The sequence below is a fragment of the Pleuronectes platessa genome, chromosome 6, assembly GCF_947347685.1.
Source record: "Pleuronectes platessa chromosome 6, fPlePla1.1, whole genome shotgun sequence".
Lineage (NCBI taxonomy): Eukaryota > Metazoa > Chordata > Actinopteri > Pleuronectiformes > Pleuronectidae > Pleuronectes > Pleuronectes platessa.
In genome coordinates, this window is record NC_070631.1 from 4,932,865 (window position 1) to 4,953,193 (window position 20,329).

Below are 20,329 nucleotides of genomic sequence, written 5' to 3' on the forward strand. Positions count from 1 at the left end.
TCACGCTTTAAGAACCTTTCCACTGCAACGAGTCAAAAATAGTGTGACAAGGCTTTTTTATGATTTCAATTTTTTTCCATCTAGATTCTATTTCTTCCTCTGAAACTGTGGCTTAGCACCGCTGCGCTATTTAGAGAGTATCTCAATCCCTAAATCCTTTTGATGAGACAATGTTCTCTGATGTTGGAGCTGGCAGCGATGCAAGAAATATCATTACAAAGGCTCAGTCAGGAGACCAGTGCATAAAAATGGAAATGAATGACAGAATTAAGTAAATGCAGACCAGCGTATCAATAATCTAGAAGTTAAATTAAAATGGCTCTGTGTGTTTACAGTCAGGATGTTGACTGTGTAGTGTAGATCAGGTAAAAGTGTGTGTGCTCCATTGATTCTGCTTTTCTATATCATGCTTATGGAATTTAGCCTCTTCCCTCTAGTCATCAGGGCCGCTCTGCTCTGTGTGCCGGGTCTGCAGACATCACATTACCCCCCTGAACTCTCCCATCCACATTTGTATAATTGCAGCAGCCGCTCGTACATGTGCCCTTGGATAAGTCAGAGCCAATGTCATGGTTTCAAAGCTCCGTCTGCCCCCCCCCCACCCTGCCACAAAAGACTTTTTCTAATTGTCTTCGGAGTGAACCAGAGATAAGAAACATCATCATTTAGTCATTCTAATGCGCCCGCTGCAGCGTGGTCAGGCGGAGCGTCTGTGGCCTTTTCAACCGAACGACTCATTGTCAGTTATTTTTGTGCAGCGATCTTTGACAGACAGCTCCTCTCTGAGTGTTGAGACAGAGGTCTGTGTAATTACCTCTTCAATCCGGAGCTCACCCCAGTCCCATGGGGGGTGGGGGGGGGATCAGTCTGCGGCGCCTACAGGGGGAAAGAAGAAGATGTCAATAATCCATCCTGCCCTGTCCCCCCCCGCTGACATGTCATATATATCTCGGAGGAGCGAGCATAGATAATGAGTCCCTGCCTCGCGTCTGTATCAGCTGGAGAGACGCTGCGTGTCCTGGGGGGGGGGGGGGGTGAATTACACACACACATTCAGATGCCGTCAGGAGATTTGATATCAGATCTTTAATTAGACACAAGAACCTCTATATATTCCTTTATCTGGGTGCAAGGCACAATCTTGGCGGTTGTGAACAGTTAACTTTTGGAATTTCTGTTGCTGCCAGGGATGCAAACGTTACGTTGGTGCGGCAAAGCTCTGACTGGGGGAAAAAAGGCTGATACGGGATCAGCAGCTGATTGATAAGTTGATTGATCAATTAGTCCATGAACAGGAAATTAGTCAGCAACTATTTAGATCAGTGGTCTTCAACAGGGGGTCCGCGACCCCTAGGGGGTCCGCGGGGGTACTGCAGGGGGGTCGCGACATTTTTTGATAAGACAACTTTTTATTTATTTAAAAAAAAAAAAAATGTTTCCACAAAATTCACCTCTTCAGAACCAGAATTGTATTTATTGTCTTTAGATACACATTGACATGAATCCAACATATTGTAGCGAACGGATAAATTGAGGCAGAAGACGTTATCTTTCAGTCAGCAATGCACACATTCAGCTACACACAGTAGCTCTCTCAAGCTGGGCACCGGTTCACAGCCCCTTTCATGCAAATACGACAGCACAGGCACTAGCCAATCAGATCGCCTTTATGCTCACGTCTAAAGAGTGCGAAGCTCAAAAACAAAAGATTGGCGGACCAAACTCTGTAGATGGTCGTATTTGTACCTAAAAGTTGTTTGTTTGACTTTTTTTTGCTTAGATTTTTATAAAATTTACAGAGAAATAGACACTGTACAATGTAAAAAAAAAAACATTACTGTAACTGAAAAATAAGTCTGAGAGGATTTGCGAGGTGTCTGAGCCACCTTTCTAATGTTAGCATGCTACTACCCACAAGGGTAGTAATGAATGCACAATAACAGGGTAGCTATGTTTATACATGGCACTAGGCCCAGAATAATATAAACACTATTTTGTGCAATTTATATAGTAGGGGGTCCCTGCTCCATCTCGCCATCAGTTTGGGGGACCTTGGCCTGAAAAACGTTGAAGACCCCCGATTTAGATTATTGATTTTCTCCTTTTTTTTGGTCACTTTTAAGGAAAAATCTCCAAACATCAGTGTTTTTCTAATTCTGAATTTTTGTTGGATTTCTTTTTTGATGGTAAACTGAATATCCTTGGGCTTTTGACTGTTGTTCATCCAATCAGATTAAAAATTCTGACGATCTAACTAGTTCCTGAAATCTCAAAGACACAATTCAGTCATCAAAAGAATCCACAGTTCGATAGTGAAGCCGGTGTTGCTTCTGTAAACGCATTTGTCACCGAAAGCCACGAATGCAGCTTTTTTTTTATTTTGTGATGCTCAGTAGTCAGAGCGTGTGGACACAATCTGACACAAAAAGGATTTAGCTCAACAAAAATAGCTTTACTACTGCTGGCACGGCATGGTCGGGACACGTACTGTAAAGTAAACACACTGCTGAAGAGAGAAGAGGTCAAGCGAACGGAGATGCCTGATGCTCTTTAATGTTTGTGTGTCCAGTCCTTTTGTGTCTGTGTGTCTACGTGTGTGTGTGTGTGTGTGTGTGTTTGTCCGTGCGTGCGTGCTCTGTGCAGTCCTGCATGTGTCATTGTGGCTGGAAGAGCAGCTCCCAGGACAGCAGTGCATTAATCATGGGTTTTATAGGGTAGCTGGGTGTGACTCCTTCCTGTCGCCCCACACTGACATCACATGTGCTCCTCCAGGAGAAGGACGGAGAGTCGTCCTTAGTTTGGGTTTTGCTTTGATCTCTTCTTTTTTTTTTTGTCTCGTCTGTTTGGGAAAGGAATTAATCGTCTCAAGGTCAGAAAGGGCTTCTTGTAGTTCCCTTTGCAAATGACATTCATTTTCATTTTCATTTTCACAAGCCAAATGTGATATGTTTCCCACTACAGGCCTGGACATGCATGTAATGATTGCATCGGGGGTGAAAAGACAGTAAACACTGGGACTTAGCTCTGTCCTGTGGTCATGTGGGACTCTTTTCCTGCTGTGATTGGGACTCACTGCTCTCTCTCTCTCTCTCTCTCTCTCTCTCTCTCTCTCTCTCTCTCTCTCTCTCTCTCTCTCTCTCTCTCTCTCTCTCTCTCTCTCCAGGCCAAGGTCAATGTGAATCAATTACGATGACAGACCATTGATCATCTGAGTGATTCATCTTTGCTCTGGCGATAGAAAGATTTAAAGACTCTCACGGTGCCTCATAAATGTTTAATTCTGTTCTTAGTGATCTTTTTCATAAGGAGGAGGCCTTGGTGAACGCCTGCTGTCATTAATGTGCACTTTAGACCAAAGAGCACATTTTGGTTTGTGGGTGGACGCTGTGTTGACCTGGGTATGGATGTTGCATCCAGAGCGAGATGATGTAATCAAAGTGGTCACTTGATATTTGTTATTATCAATTTATGCTTTACCTCTATTAGTTTTTTTCTCCTTGAGATTATTTACGATGATAAATACCACCGCCTCAGAGCCGTGAGTGTTGCCTCCTACTGGACTGTCTCCAGATCATTTGTCAAACTAATGCTTGGACTATTTATAGATGCTGAGTCGCTGTTTTGTTTAACCACAGTGACTCAGATTGAAAACTCCCGATGTGAGGAACAGGCTTTGATTAATTAACATGTCATCCATAAAGGAGCAGGCAGTCTTTCTACCCACGTGGCTCTGATGTATAACATCATATCTCCTGTTGTCTCCGTCCTCTCAGGTACAACCAGGCGTCCCAGAGACGGAGAAATCTCAGGGGTCGACTACAACTTTGTCTCCATCGAGGAGTTCTTCTCCCTGGAGGAGTCAGGAGCGCTGCTGGAGAGCGGGAAGTTTAAAGGTGAACACCTGGAAACCTCTTAAAAGATAGTTAAAGTATATTGTGAATCATCTGTGGTGTAGACTGGGTAATTATCCTTGTGCTTTTAATTATAATACTTATTATTATTAAAGTGAATACTGGAAATATATATAAACATACAACAATGTAAATTATTGACTAAAATCTGAGGATCAAAGCTAAAAATCGCAATAACGGTCAATCCAGCTGCACCAGCTTTCACACACTCATAGATATCAGCTCTCTTAATATGTTTGTTTCATCGAGATACATGAATAATTCATTTATTCATAATTAAAATGTTGAAAATGCCAAACGTGGAATGAAAGCAATAGAAAGTAGTCTGCATCCATCACCTGATCCAGATCTGCACCAAACTTTTCTTTAATGAGTTCTTGCTTGACCCACAATGCATCATTCTACCAACTTCCATGGTAATCTGTGCAGATTTTTTAATTTAATCCTGCTAACAAACAAACAAACCAACCAACAAGCAAACAAATGGAATAAATACATAACCTCCCTGGATGTGGTAGAAATAAGATATTATCACCCTTGCAAGTTGTTATCAGTTCATATAACTGATATTGCCAGGTAAATATTTATGCTGTATATCTAAAAAAAAATTGTCTGACATTTGAGGAGAGCTATAAAGAAGATATCTCATATCTCACTTTCATATCCAGCAGTAAATTTGATGCGACAGCCGTCGGGCAGTTGGCTCCGCTTATCATAAAGACTGGAAACAGCTTCTTTTTTTTTTGTAGCTTCATATGAACCACACAGGCATGACAGGCGTATTCATATTCTCATGTAGTTTAAGCAGGAAGTAGATTGAGTAATTATGTTTCCCTGAATGTCAAACAGCCCCTTTCAAGAACCCTCCCTTCTTATTCATATGCTCGTTGAATTCGCTGCCAATTAAAGATTTAAAAGTTTTTGTGTTGTGATAAATGAGGTTTACATTATTGATAGCAGGAGGACAGTCGGTGGTGAAGTCTCGTGTGCGGTCGGCCATATTAATGCCTTCAGGTGTTGCTTACCTCGCATCCTGCAGGCTCCTCCCCTCCAGTGCGGGTCAGAGTCCTGCCGCTGATTAAAAAGCCTCCGTGCATTAGCATCCATAATTTATAAGAGTTTAATGGGAGCACTAAATGTCATCCTCCCTGGCCTCACGTGTGACATTGACAGACACATCAGCACATGGAGGCAGTGCGTGCAGCAGCCTGCAGAGCTGCAGTAAATGGTGACGGCTGGTGACCTCGCTGCCGAGTTCACTAATCTAATGTCTCCCCCTCAAACCCCGTTCGGATCTCCATGAGCCAGACGGAGGGGTGGAGGTAATTTCATGTCGTGGAGCTGAACATAGAACATAGAACATACGCAGTGGGCGACTCAGGGGAAACATAATACACATACTTACCTGTAGTATGTGCTGTTTAAGGACGTAGCTGTGCTCTGCTACTGAATATTTGAATATTACAATCCTTTGTTCAACTCAGGACCACAGGGCATTTTCACTTACATTACATTTTGACCAAACAAACACTTCAGTGTATTTCATTTTCCATTTTAACACGCTCAAACTGGGTTTTCTCCCGTCCTTCTGTCTCAGGGAATTATTACGGAACACCTCGGCCCGTCCACATCAGCTCGGACAGCCCCCCCATCACCTACCAGGAACACCGCAACCTGCTCAGGAAGTTCCGCACACGCAGCAAATCGCTGAGCAACCTGGAGAAGGCGGGGGAGGAGGGGGACAACAGCGAGGACGACTCGGGCCTGTCCGGCAAGTGTCTCTAACGCCAAGTTTGTATGAGAGGGCGAAGGCGTATGTAAATCTAAAACCCAACCTGGTAGTAGTTGCCTTTAATGGTGGAAATACAATAGATATCTATTATAGGAGGATTTCTACATATATCATAGAATGGTATATAGTATAGAAATCTGATAAAGCCGCGAGCAGCTAAATGCTACAGTGGGCCTGTATCTATAGCCCTGCTCTCTGATACCCAAATTAATCAATCATTAGCCCGATTAGTATGCTCTGAACTCTCCGCGGGGCTGTGGCCTCATCGATTCCCGAATCACCTCCAAAGAAAGGTCAGGCCGCCCGAGGTGGAGCGGGTGGAGCGGGTGGAGGTGGTGGAGGCGGGGGGGGGGGCGAGGAAATCCTGTGTTTAAGATGTAGAAAGTGTTTGTGAATCAAATCAGTAAGCTGTTCTCGTAGTGGAAGAGTCATCACTGGGTTGGGAGAGGAACTTTTTCTCCATGATGATGAGAGAAAATACAAATAATTAGAATTTTAGATGTGACGGATGAGTCATTGTGCCAGATATGGATATTTATGTAAAAGAGACGGTTTAAAAGGCGTTTTATTCACTAGTGGTGGAAGAGGTATTCATCACTTTATTCAAGAGGAAATAAAATCCATAAAAAAAGTGCAGGCCTTTAGTCAGAATTGTGTTTTGCTGATAATTCACAAATACCAACAGCCAAATGCACTGCATGCCAAAGGTAAGGTGCTTCACTAAAATATGTATTAGGTTGTTAATATTGATGCACTGATGTATGAACAGTACTTTGCTGTGGAGGTGGTTTTGCCTGATTTATATAGTGGGTCTCCACTTGACGTCAAGAGTCTTCAAAACGCTTTGAAAAGAAGATAAAATGAAGTTCTGCCTCACAAATTTGTATTTACAGGAATTTTCTGTTATATGTCAATCAATATATTAATATTTACCATGTCCATAAATTAATATTTATAGATTAGACCTGTTTCGACCTCAAACTGTTATTTAAATCAAACAATTTCAGAATTTTAGAGGTGAAACTCGTTGACAAGATTATTTTCGTAATTGAATACAAAGACATGGTTAATCATGTATTAATATTATATTAAGATATATAATATATATATATATATATATAATATATTCAGAGACGAAAAATGTAGCTTAAAGTGGAAATACTCAAGTTACAAGAACCATGGAATTGTACTTAACTGCAGTTCTTTAATAAACGTCTTGGTTACTTTTGTGTTATGACATTTATGAATTACTATGTTGATAAAGTGATGGTGACAAAACACTAGAGCAGAAGAGCTGCACTGTGTGTTTGAGATCCGATGACTGGGGTTCGAGAGCGAGGCAGGGACACGGAGCTGTGGTGGCGGAGGCAGAGAAGGTGGAGGCACGGAGCCAGAGTGGTGCAGGAGATGGGAGAGAGGAGGAGGTTGAGTGGGAGGTGAGGAATGCAGGCGGGCAGAGATCCAGAGAGTTAGGGACGTGCTCCACACAGGCAGGTAGGGCGGCAGGCAGCCGGGATGGAGTGGGAGCGAGCCATCCAACACCCTGACCTCTGCTGAGTCATCTTCTAAAGTGTGTGTGTGTGTGTGTGTGGGCGGCACTTGTCGTGTGCAGCGGGACTCGGGACGCCCTGTGTTGTGTCGGATGGATCCATAGAGCTCAGGCTGAAGGACAGCTACAAGGACAGCCGGGCAGAAAATATGCTTATTTCTCCAACTCTGCTTGTACGGCATGCAGGGTCACACACTGAGGCTCCTCGCAGGGAGGACAGAGCCGGCTGAGATGCTGACCTCAGGTCTTTTCTCTGACAACCCGCCATTGGAATATCCAGCATCGGGTCACGACACAATGCAGAAGAAAACTTTCTCGCCCCCTGATCTGTTCGATAATGTGCCACGGTTTTATTTATTTTATTTCTCTAACGTTTCTTCTCTCCTCACTATCATCACAGGGGGCTCTGCAGGTTTGAGCAGCAGCTTCCGACCCAGCCACCGCTCCCCCGGTCGACCCCGGGCATCCAGCAGCGGGGGGGAGGGCAGTCCCGTAGTGAACGGGATCATCCTCAGCAGGAGCGGGGCCAGGGTCCGAGCTGTGATGCCTGATCACTGGGAGCAGGCCTTCAGTGATCCAGGAGAGTCTCATTACATCGAGTGAGTGTCCACCTGGTCTTCACAGCACAGGGGAAGAAGCAACATATCTGGAAATGTGCTTATTTGCATCCATGCAGGGAACTAGGTGTGAAGAGTCTGTTTTCTAGATATGAGGCACAGGAGAGAGTTAGCCAATTTCTATATAATCTAAAAAACAAAAGTTGTGGTTCTGCTGTCACTAGCAAATCTGTTACCCCTTAATCCAACTTTAATCTAAAACACAGAATTTCAGGAAACAGTATTTTGAAGGTGAGGGAAAACCTCTGTGATAAGTCTCTATGTGAGGAAGAGAGTCAGACAGATGACAATATTACAGAGTAAAAAATTCCTAATATCAATTTATCCCCCAGTTCCTAAAATCAAACCCTTATTTCAAAGAAATATAATAGAATCTTGATATTTTAAAGTTTAACCATTTGAGAATTAGAATCAAGAAAATAAACATGTGTACATAAGTGGGCATATTTTCTTCCTTTGTAAACATCTTTGTTGACATTGTATCGACCAGTGTAAAGAAACAATTGTAATAAACCACAATATGTTATCCAGCGTTTCAAACAGACAATGCGGCCTTTAACACAGGAGCCTCCTCTAAACTACAACTTGGCGTTTTTGTACTTTTCACATGGATTAAAAAACAAGCTTCTGTATATTCAGTTACTTATTGAGCTTCACATGTGCAGGAAGGCAGATTCCCGGTGTCTCCCTGTTTAAAGTCTTACCTGATCGGTTCCTGCCCCCCCCCCTACATATTTAATGGACAGCCGAGATAACACTATCGATCTTCTGCTCTAACGCTCAGGGAAAAAAAATGCTGTTAAGCCTGTTACCTAAAACGTCAAACTAATTATTCAAACGTGCTCTGAATCCAGAAGAGCTGCAGTGCAAAGTTGAGCTGAGGGTCTCCGGTGTGTCGGCTCCTCTCTGTTCTGCCGCTGCTGCTGCTGCCATGTTATATTCAATACTCAAGAGGGTGTCTTTTCTTTTCCCCCTTCTCTCCCCTTTGTCTCGACAAGTCGCAACCCGAAGACGAGCAGCTGGCAGAGTCCTCGAGCCTTCAGCCGGGAGACGGTCTACAAGAACGAATGTGAGCTCCGTTTGGTTTCTTCCTTTTCTCTCGGCTCGGGGATGCAATTACTCCAAAACGCTGGTGACACATTTAACTGTTGGACCGCCTCAGAGCAGCTACGTGTTTGTGAGGAACGGAAGTAACGAGACACAGCCGGCTTGCTGGAGACAAGTGAGATGGAATGAGCTTTGAGCTGAACACAAACGTGTAAGTGATTAGGGCCTAGAGCCGCTGGCCCCGAGCCAGACTGGCCGGCAGCGGCAACACGTGACCGGCCACTTGATTTCATAATTTGGTCACATGACTCCGCCGGTAGGAGAACAAGGACATCGTCTAGGTTTTTTTTGTGGATGTCTGTCTGACATGGCTGATTGCACAGTGTGAGAAAGCCATCTGTTTATTATGCTTGGGAAGTGCAGTACCCGCCTCTCTCCAGAAGGCGGGGACATAATCGCCGTTGTGGCCGGAGACACCTGCTTGTGAATCCAAACCCACAATTGTGTTATGCTCGAGGAAATTGCTGCACCTACGACAACTTTACAAAAACAAGGACAAAGTAAGAAGTAGAAAGGTTTTCAGTGGGACAACATTCTCCTCAGATTTGGTGACGTGAAGTTACAGTAAATAAAAAAATACCCAGATTACAGTGTCGAGTTGGGTCAGTGTGTAATGGATTACGTTCTTGATTTTAGCCTATAATGGCTCCTGCTTTTAATGCAGTCTTTCCACCAAACACTTTGCGTGCATGTGTTTTTATTTATAAGTATTTTTTTTTTGTTAAGAGCCATCTGCCGATTGGTTTACCAGGTTCTTTTCCTCGGCTCCTAAACCCCATCAGTTCTAACCATTAAGTTATATAAACACACAGGACTGTGTCGGCTTGTTCTCATTCTTCTCTCTCTCTGTGCGTCTCTTTGCTCCTGTGCGTCCCGGTGACTTGCCAGGGTTCACGGATCAGCCCGAGGAGCTCCGGGGTTTCCCCATCCACACGCTTCTGACCAAGGGCTCCCGGGGGTTTGGTTTCAACATCGTGGGGGGCAGCCGGCTGAGGGAGTTCCTCCAGGTCTACAGTGTGACATCCAGTGGACCTTCAGCTCTCAAGACAGGTACCAACACTAATCAGCTGGGGATGGTTACCTCATGGGAACGACAGAGGAAGTATTTTCATGTCAGAAAAAAATAAGTGAGATTAATCCTTTGGAAGACGATATCCACTGAAGGGTTTTATCTTTTCATAAGAAGATGTTTCTGAGCGCTGGGCTATTAGTGACTATAATAGACTCGTTACAGCTGCAGACTGAGATCAGTAATTATGAGAAATGATGCAAAATGTGGAAACAGAACATATTTTCATTAGTGGTGTGTTTTTAACAGCGTGACGCCGTAGTTCTCCATCTCCACTCTCTGGGATTATACTTCTGGATGTTTGTGATCTCCCGCAGCAAAAGTGTGTATCACAAACGGCCCTTTAATCCTCAGGGCTAGTGCACGATAATCTAGCTATCATAACACATGCATATGCAGAGGTACACACATGCACAGACACACACACACACACACACGCACACATTCAGCCATTACATTGATTTGCGTCAATTTCCTCTAGGCCGTGGATTACTCATCACAGGCTTAACTCTTACCTTCCAGTTACCTTCCAATCTAATGATGTACATGAGGGGGACCTGCATTTTGTCCCTGTATTGTAACCGTGTAAACAGATTTAAGTCCCCTCAACATAATACACACACACAGACACACACACACACACACACGCACACATTCAGCCATTACATTGATTTGCGTCAATTTCCTCTAGGCCGTGGATTACTCATCACAGGCTTAACTCTTACCTTAACCTTCCCGTTACCTTCCAATCTAATGATGTACATGAGGGGGACCTGCATTTTGTCCCTGTATTGTAACCGTGTAAACAGATTTAAGTCCCCTCAACATAATACACACACACACACACACACACACACACACACACACACACACACACACACACACACACACACAGATATTACCACTCTGGAAGCCAGGGCACAGGCTGTCTCTGCAGGGACCGATCTAGTTCATAAATGTTAATAGGCTGGTTTAGAGGGATTAGTTGGTTGGATTAGTTCACGCCCACACAAAACACACAGGCGGTGTTTCATGTGCAAACTACACTTATCTGCTCACTGGAGCATATGACACTGGTCATCAAAGTTTTAACCAGTAAGAAACAGACTCTCAGATGGTACAATTACTGCTGCAGATAATTAAGACATGCAAATTGTTGTAATAAGTGTGTTATAGTCGTATCTCCATTCATGTGCTTCCCTGTGTTTCACCAGCGGACATCCTGGTCTACATCAATGACGTCTGTGTGTTGGGGGTGTCTCACAAAGAGGTGGTGGAGATGCTCCAGTCGGTGCCTGTAGGCCACAGTGTGGACGTGGAGGTCAGAAGAGGCTACCCCATGCTCTATAACCCCGACGGCATCCCCAAGCACCCCCCGCCACGGCTAATGGACAACGGGGAGCCCATCCTGCCCCCCACCACCACCCAGCCTCACCAGCTACCTCGCCTCCACACCCCCAGCCCCCAGCACTTCACCTTCAACGGCGTCCACAGCGAGAGGAGCTACATGGAACCGGGCGTGACTCTGGACGCGAATGGGAACGCCATGTCGTACTCCATCAGGCAGCCGCCTCCCTACCGACGCTCCAGCATGAGCAACGCCGCCTCCTCGCCCCCCCTGCGCCCGCCCCGCTCCCTGAGGAGCATAGCCAGGCTGCAGTCGCTCGACCAGAACCTGGCGAGTCAGAGTGACAGCGAAGTTGTGTCTGCGATCGGCTCACACAGGTAACACCGACACATGTAACACAACTGACGGTTACACAAACTCACACTGGTGCAGAGGGTGTGAATGTGAAGTGCCATAAATTTGAATTTGTAATGTCCCCCTTTAAGTGTTTCATTAAAATAATTGATGGTTGATTACAGTGATTTGCAAGTGGGTCTCTATTTATAGCCTTCTAGTGATTCTAATATTGGATTAAAATATCGTTTCAAAGTTCACCTGTAATTTTAAACTCCATCTTTCAAATTGAGGCATTTCTGTTTGTCTTAGATGAGACTTAATGAGAAATGTGATTTAGCTCAGTAATAATTATTGAGGGAGGGACTGTGGTTGAACTTGTAGTTGTTGAAAATGTATGTTGTGTATATATATAACTATCAATACACAACATTACTCCACTGGCAGGTCAGACATTCAGAGAGTCACTGCACCACTATTAATGTATTCATTAGTTTATCAATGATTCACTTCAATGGTCATTTTAATCTGTTTTCAAACACATTTGCCAAACGATGTTCCAGCTTCTCAAATGTGAGGTTTTGCTGTTAAATGCTTGTATAAATTGTAAATATTAGGCAGCACATTTCTTTGGGTTTTTCTCTTGACTGAACGTCCTTGTCCCAGTAAAGTGCAGTAAACCATGGATCAGATCAGGAGCTCAGATCCCAGCTGGGCCCCAAGATGTCAGGGAAACTCTAGGAAACTCTACTTTCTTTCACTTTACAGGCAAAAAAACAATTAATCACAAAAGTAGAACAGTAATTTCTCAGCAAAGACTTATTTACTGTTGATTTGAACTCTCCCTCCTCTTCCTCGTCAGGGCTTCAATGGTCCGTAACCACAACAACAACTCTCTCTCGACGCCCCCCCATCCCATCCGATACGGCACGTCCAAGTCGTCTGAGAGCGACCTGTCCACCTGCACCCTGTCCGGGTCCCGGCTGCCCCTGCCTCAGTCGCCCAGGAGGCCGGCGTCCTCGCCCTGCGGCCCCCGCAGCGCCCACGTCTTCAGACAGCAGACCTCCCACCTCAGGCCTCCCTCCTCCTCCTCTGACAGCCCCTACCACCGCGGCATCGGCGGCTTCCAAGGCACCACCAGCCCCACTGCGAGCCCCGGCACTGTGTCCTCTCCCGGGGCGCTGAGTGTGGGCAGCGGGGGGGAGCTGGTGCCAGTGGCCTTGGCTCAGGCTGAAGGAGACAGAGGCCTCGGCTTCAGCGTGACGGCCGGCGGCCAGGGAGGCAGGATGACGATAGTGAAAAGAGTCTGGGACAGGACGCAGTGCAACTCGCTGCAGCCAGGGGATGCTATTGTCAAAATCAATGGAGCTGATATCCAGAGTCTGAGCTTTTCACAGGTGAGTGGAGAGCGAATGAGAAGAGACGTCACGTGAGCTGAGCTCATTTATGGTTATTGGCTTTAAAATGTTTCATCTTCTTTGCTTGTTAATGTTACTACAAAGCACCGACTTGGAGTTTTACAGGCGTTTGTGACGTTCTCCTCTCTGATGATTTCACCTGAATTATTTTAGTGAAACTAAAATATCTCATAAAAAAGATAAACTTAGATGTCACATGTTGTTTTGTGTAATGATTATGTTTTTCTCATCCTGTCATTGTTGAGTACTGAGATAACATATAATAAATCACCAGTACGCTGCTTTGAGGTAGATATATGGATAAATAGATAGATGGATGGATAGATGGATGGATAGATAGATAGATGGATGGATAGATAGATAGATAGATAGATGGTTAGATAGATGGATGGATGGATGGATAGATAGATAGATAGATAGATGGTTAGATAGATAGATAGATGGATGGATAGATAGATAGATAGATAGATAGATAGATAGATGGATGGATAGAAAGTCCTGTTTTAGCCACATAACACACTATACACATACTCCCTTAAAAATATACAAAATATAGGAGAATATATATTATATAGAGTGTAGGTGTGCAACTATACCACCTTAAGATGTATTGAATATGACTCATCAATCAGAATGAGTCACAACATACTTGTAAATCTGTTCCCAGGTACAAACAGTTCTCCAGGAACACACCAGACAGGGAGAAGTGGTCTTACTGGTTTACAGAGGAGGTAAAGGCTTCACATCTGTTACAGATTTATTGAAAACAGATATTAAAGTGTTTGTCATTGTGGCTTAATTAAGTTCACTTATTACTATTTCTCTGTGATCTTCAGGCATCTATCACTCAACCGTCTCCCCCGGCTCTGCTCGGAGACTCCCCCCGCCTCTCCTCCGCCCCCCTCCTCCACCTGCTGGCTCGGATGACTCCAGTCTTCTTCCAGAAACTCTGCCTTTGCCCCGGACCTCCAGGAGCACTCCTTCATCTCCAGCCCGGACGCGTTCCTCGCTCGTTCAGAGCACCAGCTTCCTGGAGTCGATTCCAGTGACCCTGACGATGGAGCCCAAGGACTGGATCAACACGGGCCTGGAGGACGAGGCGGGTGGCGTCACGCTGCCGGACTCGGGTCTGGCGAGGCAGCCGGTTGAGCAAACCCGATCACGGCGGGGGTTCGACGTGGAACTCAGGAGAAAACCAGGAGAGGGCTTTGGGTTCGTCATCGCCTCTCAGGATGTGGAGAACGGCAAAGGTGAGAGTCAACAAGTGGTCGATTATCCTGCGTTAACATGGCTGGAATATAGCGTTTTGCTTTCATGAAACCTCGCTCACTTCATTGGGTAGTTTTCAGTAAAGACTGGACGGGCATTAGTTGAACTTTTCCCGGCCAATAGAAACATTTGGTCACCTGCCCGGGGAAGCAGGTCTCATTTGGACGCCCTTGTGCACATTAGGTAATTACAGATTGAGAAGGGGTCAGTGTGGCCACTAGCCACCAGATGAGTCACGATGCTTTTTTAAATAAAAGCTATAAATGCAAATACAAAAGATTCTGAGATGACTGGGTCTGTGTTCTATTTAAAAATCTTACTGCAAAGATTAAGAAACCATCAACAGATCTAATCTTTAAGATCACAGGCTTCTATTTAAAGTGCTTTGAGATAATGTATATTATGATTTGGTGCTATACAAATACAATGTTGAGTCATCTGATCTCATCTGCATCTGATTACTTCAATAACCAATAAATAGATAAACTGGACAACCTCCCCAAAGGCCCAATGGTCCCTTTAAACCCAATCAATCTCCTCTTAACTCCACACACTCATGGGAAATCAGTTAACTGCTGCTCCCCCACGTTTATGTTGGGACAGTTAACAGCCGTCTACCTGATGTCCTGAGAGACCAAAAGGGTTCGTATGTTAAATATAATGACTCAGAAATGTATTTTGGTGTGAAGCCTTTTTAAGAGATGAGAGAAGTAGTAATTCAAACTTAACTCTCTGACAAAACGGAAGCCAATGAGAAGTGTGGAAGAGATTCTGACTCAGAGGACGTCCTCTGGAAACCCTTTTCTGGATGATGATGCAACGCCTCACTCAACATTCGGATTCTCATTCGTGTCCAATGGCCTCATTCAAGTAATAGTTTCTGAAAATCTGTTTATTGGAGTGATTCTCTTCTGTGTGATGATTGTCTCACAGCAGCACAAAGTGTGGAGACAGGGGGACACAGCTCTAGCTCTGTCCAAAGAAACAACCTGCACCTTTAAAGGGCAGTTCACCATTCATCTTTTATATTGTTTTTAACGCCCGTTTTTGTATTGATTAAACAAACGACATAAAATCACCGCTCAGACATGAGAGTGGTATCGATCTTCTCACCGAACTCACAGGTTGTTTACAGATCAGCCTGCGCTCCGCTCATATTCAGCCTGTGAGCTGCATTGTCTGAGTGACCTTTTGTTAAAAGTATCACATCCATCTCACTCTGTGCTTCTGTGACCTGACAGGACACCGGGGCTTGTTTATGCCAACACGTCCTGTCCTTATTGGCCTTTAGTGTAGTGCTTATGAATGGCAGGAGAACCGCAGCGTCCCCCCCCCCCCCCTGTGATGTATTGCCCCCCCCCCCCTCTCCCCTTCCCACGCCTCGTATCGGCTGCGCTGTTCCAGTTTGATGCAGTTCAATTTGCTTTATGGCCTGAGCGAGCGCGTGTTTATGTTTTCATGGCGAGATAAAGGTTGTCGGTGCACCTGTCTCTCTCTCCCTCTCCCCCCCCACCCTCCTCGTATACGTCCGTCTCCATCGTGTCCTCATTCTCCCCCCCTTGGCTCCACTCCTGCCATGTCACCCTCTCTCCCCTCCATCATTTCCTCTCCTCCCATCTCTCTCTTTTCTCTTCCGCTCATCACTCTTTCCCTCCCCTGCTCCTCTCTTGCTCTCCCCCATCGAGCTCCCGCCCACACTCTCCCTCTCTCACACCCCCTTTTTTACTCTGCAGTAAAAGCATCCAGTCTGGTTTTTCAAAAGATTAAAACTCACTCTCTCTATGTCTCTCATTCTCTCTCTCTCTCTCTCTCTCTCTCTCTCTCTCTCTCTCTCTCTCTCTCTCTCCTCCTCCCTCCCATTCTCTCTGAATGCTTAAGAGAAATGCTATGCTGAACATTTCCCTTGCAGAGGAGCAACAGAGGGGGACAGCCTGTGTTTCACCTCCTGTTTGACCATCACATGTGAAGCTCGGCACCTTCAGGCTCTCCTCCCTGGGAATACAGGAGGTTCTTATTTTTGTTGTTCTGTTTTTCCGTGCGTGCTCATGAGAGAGCCATGCTGGAGCGACTACAGTCCGCTTTGAAAACTGTGAAGGAGTCTAAACGTAATTATACGCTCAGTTTCTTGTTTTGTGTTTAACAGAGATGGGGAGGGGAGGTGGGGGGGCTGGTTTTGGTGCAGTGTTACACACGTAGCTTCGTGCATGAGCCTGGAGGCTTTTTAAAATCCTGTGTTGCACTCTGAAGTTTGCTTGGTCGGTGTGTGTGTGGACTTTGGCAGCGTGGAAGTTAACTCCCGTCCTGAGGATGTGGAGCAGCTGAGGCTGTGAGGGATTTCTTCAGCTGCACTATAAGTGATGATCTGCAGTGATGAGAGGAGGTGAGAGAGGATGAGAGCCGGGCTTAAAGAAGCACATGTCACGATGTGCTAATGGTCTGTGTGTTGGAACCATTAGCGAAGCCACACAGGCAGGGAAATGAATTGATTTAACAGACAGCATTGACCGTGCTGAGCTCAGCACTAACTGACTGTTTGCATGATCAACAGTGCTCTCTCTCTCTCTCTCTCTCTCTCTGTCTCTCTGGGTCTACGACGTGTAGTCAGCATCTGCAGGCTGCTGAGGGGATGTCTGCACCGGCCGTTGCATTTTGGCCGCAGGGGGGTGGGGGGGTTTACGGTGGTGGTGGTGGTGGAGGGGGCTGCTGCCTCTCCTGAGCGCTCTGGCTGGCTGCTGGGCATACCGCAGTGGGATTACTCTGGACAGGAGAACATGGAGAGCCAGAGGAAAAGACCCTGCGAAAATAAATCAGTCCATTTGGATGTATCTGTGTGTGGTTTAAGCGTGTGTGTCTGTGCATGTGCGGATGAGTACATCCGTCCCAATCCCTCTGCGTGTGAGTCACTGTGAATGTGTGTGTGTGTGTGTGTGTGTGTGTGGGCATGGCGGTTGCATGTGTGTTCATGTGTTTGGCGCCTCTTGACGTTGGACTGATGTATTATGCATGATAAGAAGACTATTTGCAAAGCTGCCTTTGCTTTGATTTGACCTGATTGCCGTTTCTGCCTGGGTCACCCAGATTAGGCCCCAGACGGATTGGAGATGTGTATGTGGGCCCTTGAGTTTGGCTGCACCTTTCAAACAGGATCATCATTCCACTGTGACACACAGTCCTACCACACAGTCCCAGCCTGCGACTCACAACTTTGCGAGCATTTCATCTCACTCTAATAACCAATTTCAACAAGCTATTTTTATCCTGGAGGGCTGCAGACTGAAGGGATCATTATGTACCTCAGCTGAACGAGTCGCCAAAACTTTACACTGCCTGATGGGTTACGTAAGGCCACTGGCAAGAGGGGCCAGCTGTCAGCACAGCACAGTGTCCCCTCAAAGCGGGGTCACGCAGAGAGGAACAGGGACGAGGAACAGAAGAGAGAATTAAATGTCTAAGCAGACAGAGACAGGCTAAAAACTGTAAGGAGCTTTTTTAGTTGCAGGAGATTAATGGAACCAAATTTATCTTTGGGGCGGCTCAATGTTTTTCTCATCAACCTCAGACGCTTAACTGGAGCTGAATTATGAGCCTTCTCATGATAAGACTGTCAGTTAATGATACACAAGGCTTATTGTCGCTCCTCGCATTGTGTTTTGTCTTTTCTTTTATCTTTATAAGTTAATGGAATCTCACAAAACAGACCTCAGATTCACACCCCTGCGTTTATCCAGGAGTCATATGTGCTGTTGTTTTCTACGTGTTGAGGAGCTGGGAGAAGACTTTCCAGTGTTTTCCCACACGGAGAAAAATATATTTTGTGGTGCCAGCAAATTTATTTATGCATATTTTGTATGCTGGTGGCATAGCAATGCAGAGAGGCTCCACGTTTGGGGATCCTGGGAGAGCTCAGCATGAGAATCACTGACACTGTATAAACCAAAGTGTAAATATCCACAGTCTGTCGTTTCATGAAGTTTGACAGATCCGGGACAGAGAGCTGGAAAGCTTGTGCTCCGTGACAGTTTGTTCTTGAGGAGAAAGACAAATTATTGAACAGTGCAAAAAAAAAAAGAAGAAAGAAAAACGGTTCCCGGTGTGTCAGCGGATGGAGAGATGGGTTGATAGATGGGATGATGAAGGAGAAGAGGAGAGTGTTTCAAGGAGACAGTGGGGGAGGTGTAAAGAAAGGCTTTTGTGGGAAGTAATTCATGAAGTAAATCCTGCCAAAACCGATCTGAGGCTTAATCACAGCTTGTTTTAAGAATCCTGGCATGTGAACAAGAGAGATTAATCTTTCTGCTTTTACATTTATCAACATTTGACACCAGTTAATACTCGCCGCCTTCGGTTAATAGAAAAGCTTTAGTGCCGGAGCTCGGGTTTCGTGTCCCTGCCGTGACTTTTACTATGAACGACTCAACAACTAGCTCCAGTAACACGTCCTTTGAGGTCGTGGTAGGTAACTGTCTGTCTTGTGTCCTCTCCTCAGCTGCTTCTCTCCTCCCTCACCGGTTTGTGACGGTGCGTCGAGGCAGCCCGGCCGCCAAGAGCGGTCAGATCCGACCCGGAGATCGACTGGAGGCGGTGGAGGGGCGCTCCGTGGTGACGCTGCCTCACCGGGAGCTCGCTCAGATACTTCGCCGGGTGGGAAACTCGCTGCGGCTCACCATCGTCCCCCGTCCCAGCACCTGTGAGCACATTCAGTGAAAACACACAAACACGCCGCCTGGTTCTCCGGTCATGATCTAATCTCACTCTGAATTCCCTTCAGACTCGTCAAGCCTCTCAGAAACAAATGAATATGACCCCACTCACAAAAGCAGGAAGGGTCAGAGGTCACGTCCAAAGGTGAGGACATAACCATCAGCTCATCTGATTCACTACCAGTACATGATAATGGTTTTCAGTCCTCTTCTGACTCTCTCTGCCCTCGTCTCCCAGCGAGACTCCAGATATTACAGCGTGGACCTGGATCGTGGCCCCTCAGGCTTCGGCTTCAGCCTGCGGGGGGGGCAGCGAGTACAACATGGGCCTCTACGTCCTGGGACTGATGGAGGGGGGGCCCTCCTCCCGGAGCCAGAAAATGCAGGTGTGTCTTTTTATATAATGTTTTACTGCAATGTCATTGAGTGAATCACTTTGTCTGTCTCAGTGTTTTTGCTCTTATGTGTATTATTGTAGTACAGTGAATAGTCTTTCCACCATCTTTTGTTTCTTAATATGTCCTGTGATAACTAATATATGTAGAAACAAATGCAGGTGAGCTTTGGTCGCCTCAAAGCCTTTTAAAAACAAATTTAATATTTTTAGAAATCAAAACACAAAGATATTCTGATTCACAGTCTTTTATGAACGTGGTTTGCTCATATTTTATTGACTTTGGCCTTTTAACATAAATTTTAACTTTTGAGTCACGACAGTCACTTGAACTCAGTCAAATTCTAAAATACAGAAATCTTACATGAAACAACCAAAACTGTTTATTTTTCAGAAACATTACTCGAATTAGTCAAATACTGGTTACGTGCTGACAAGCTGAACTAACTTCAAATCCAACGCCAGCTGATATCTGCTTGACACGATGATAAAATTATACATTTTATGATGTGAATGATGAAGCACGGCCCTCTTCTCATTATATCACGACCGCTCTAATCAAATCGGCCTCAAATTATTCAAAATCACTCGATCATTCATCACCCCAGTTTTTCATTTCACATCCCATTATCATCTCTCCATTTCACATCATCCCGTTAATCTTTGTGACTTCCACTCGTCGCACACATCAACACGAGCCCATGTTGCCAAGCTGGTGCTAAATTTTAGTAGAGAGCAGAAAAATGTGGAAGTAAATATGTCAAAAGTAATTGGTCAGTACATCAGCACAGTATAATCTTGACATGTCATAGTAGGAAGAGC

The 20,329-nt window shown here is 45.3% G+C and overlaps 1 protein-coding gene across 1 annotated transcript in view; it reads left to right on the forward strand.

Moving 5' to 3' along the window:
* LOC128441881 (membrane-associated guanylate kinase, WW and PDZ domain-containing protein 1) overlaps positions 1–20,329 on the forward strand; it is a 46,375-nt gene that overhangs the window by 12,969 nt on the left and 13,077 nt on the right. The window contains 13 exon segments of the mRNA XM_053423999.1: positions 3,774–3,893; positions 5,509–5,682; positions 7,653–7,851; positions 8,868–8,938; positions 9,865–10,026; positions 11,260–11,770; positions 12,589–13,123; positions 13,812–13,875; positions 13,981–14,394; positions 18,900–19,100; positions 19,182–19,258; positions 19,352–19,417; positions 19,419–19,499. Of these exon segments, the coding sequence (XP_053279974.1) occupies positions 3,774–3,893; positions 5,509–5,682; positions 7,653–7,851; positions 8,868–8,938; positions 9,865–10,026; positions 11,260–11,770; positions 12,589–13,123; positions 13,812–13,875; positions 13,981–14,394; positions 18,900–19,100; positions 19,182–19,258; positions 19,352–19,417; positions 19,419–19,499 (2,675 nt within the window).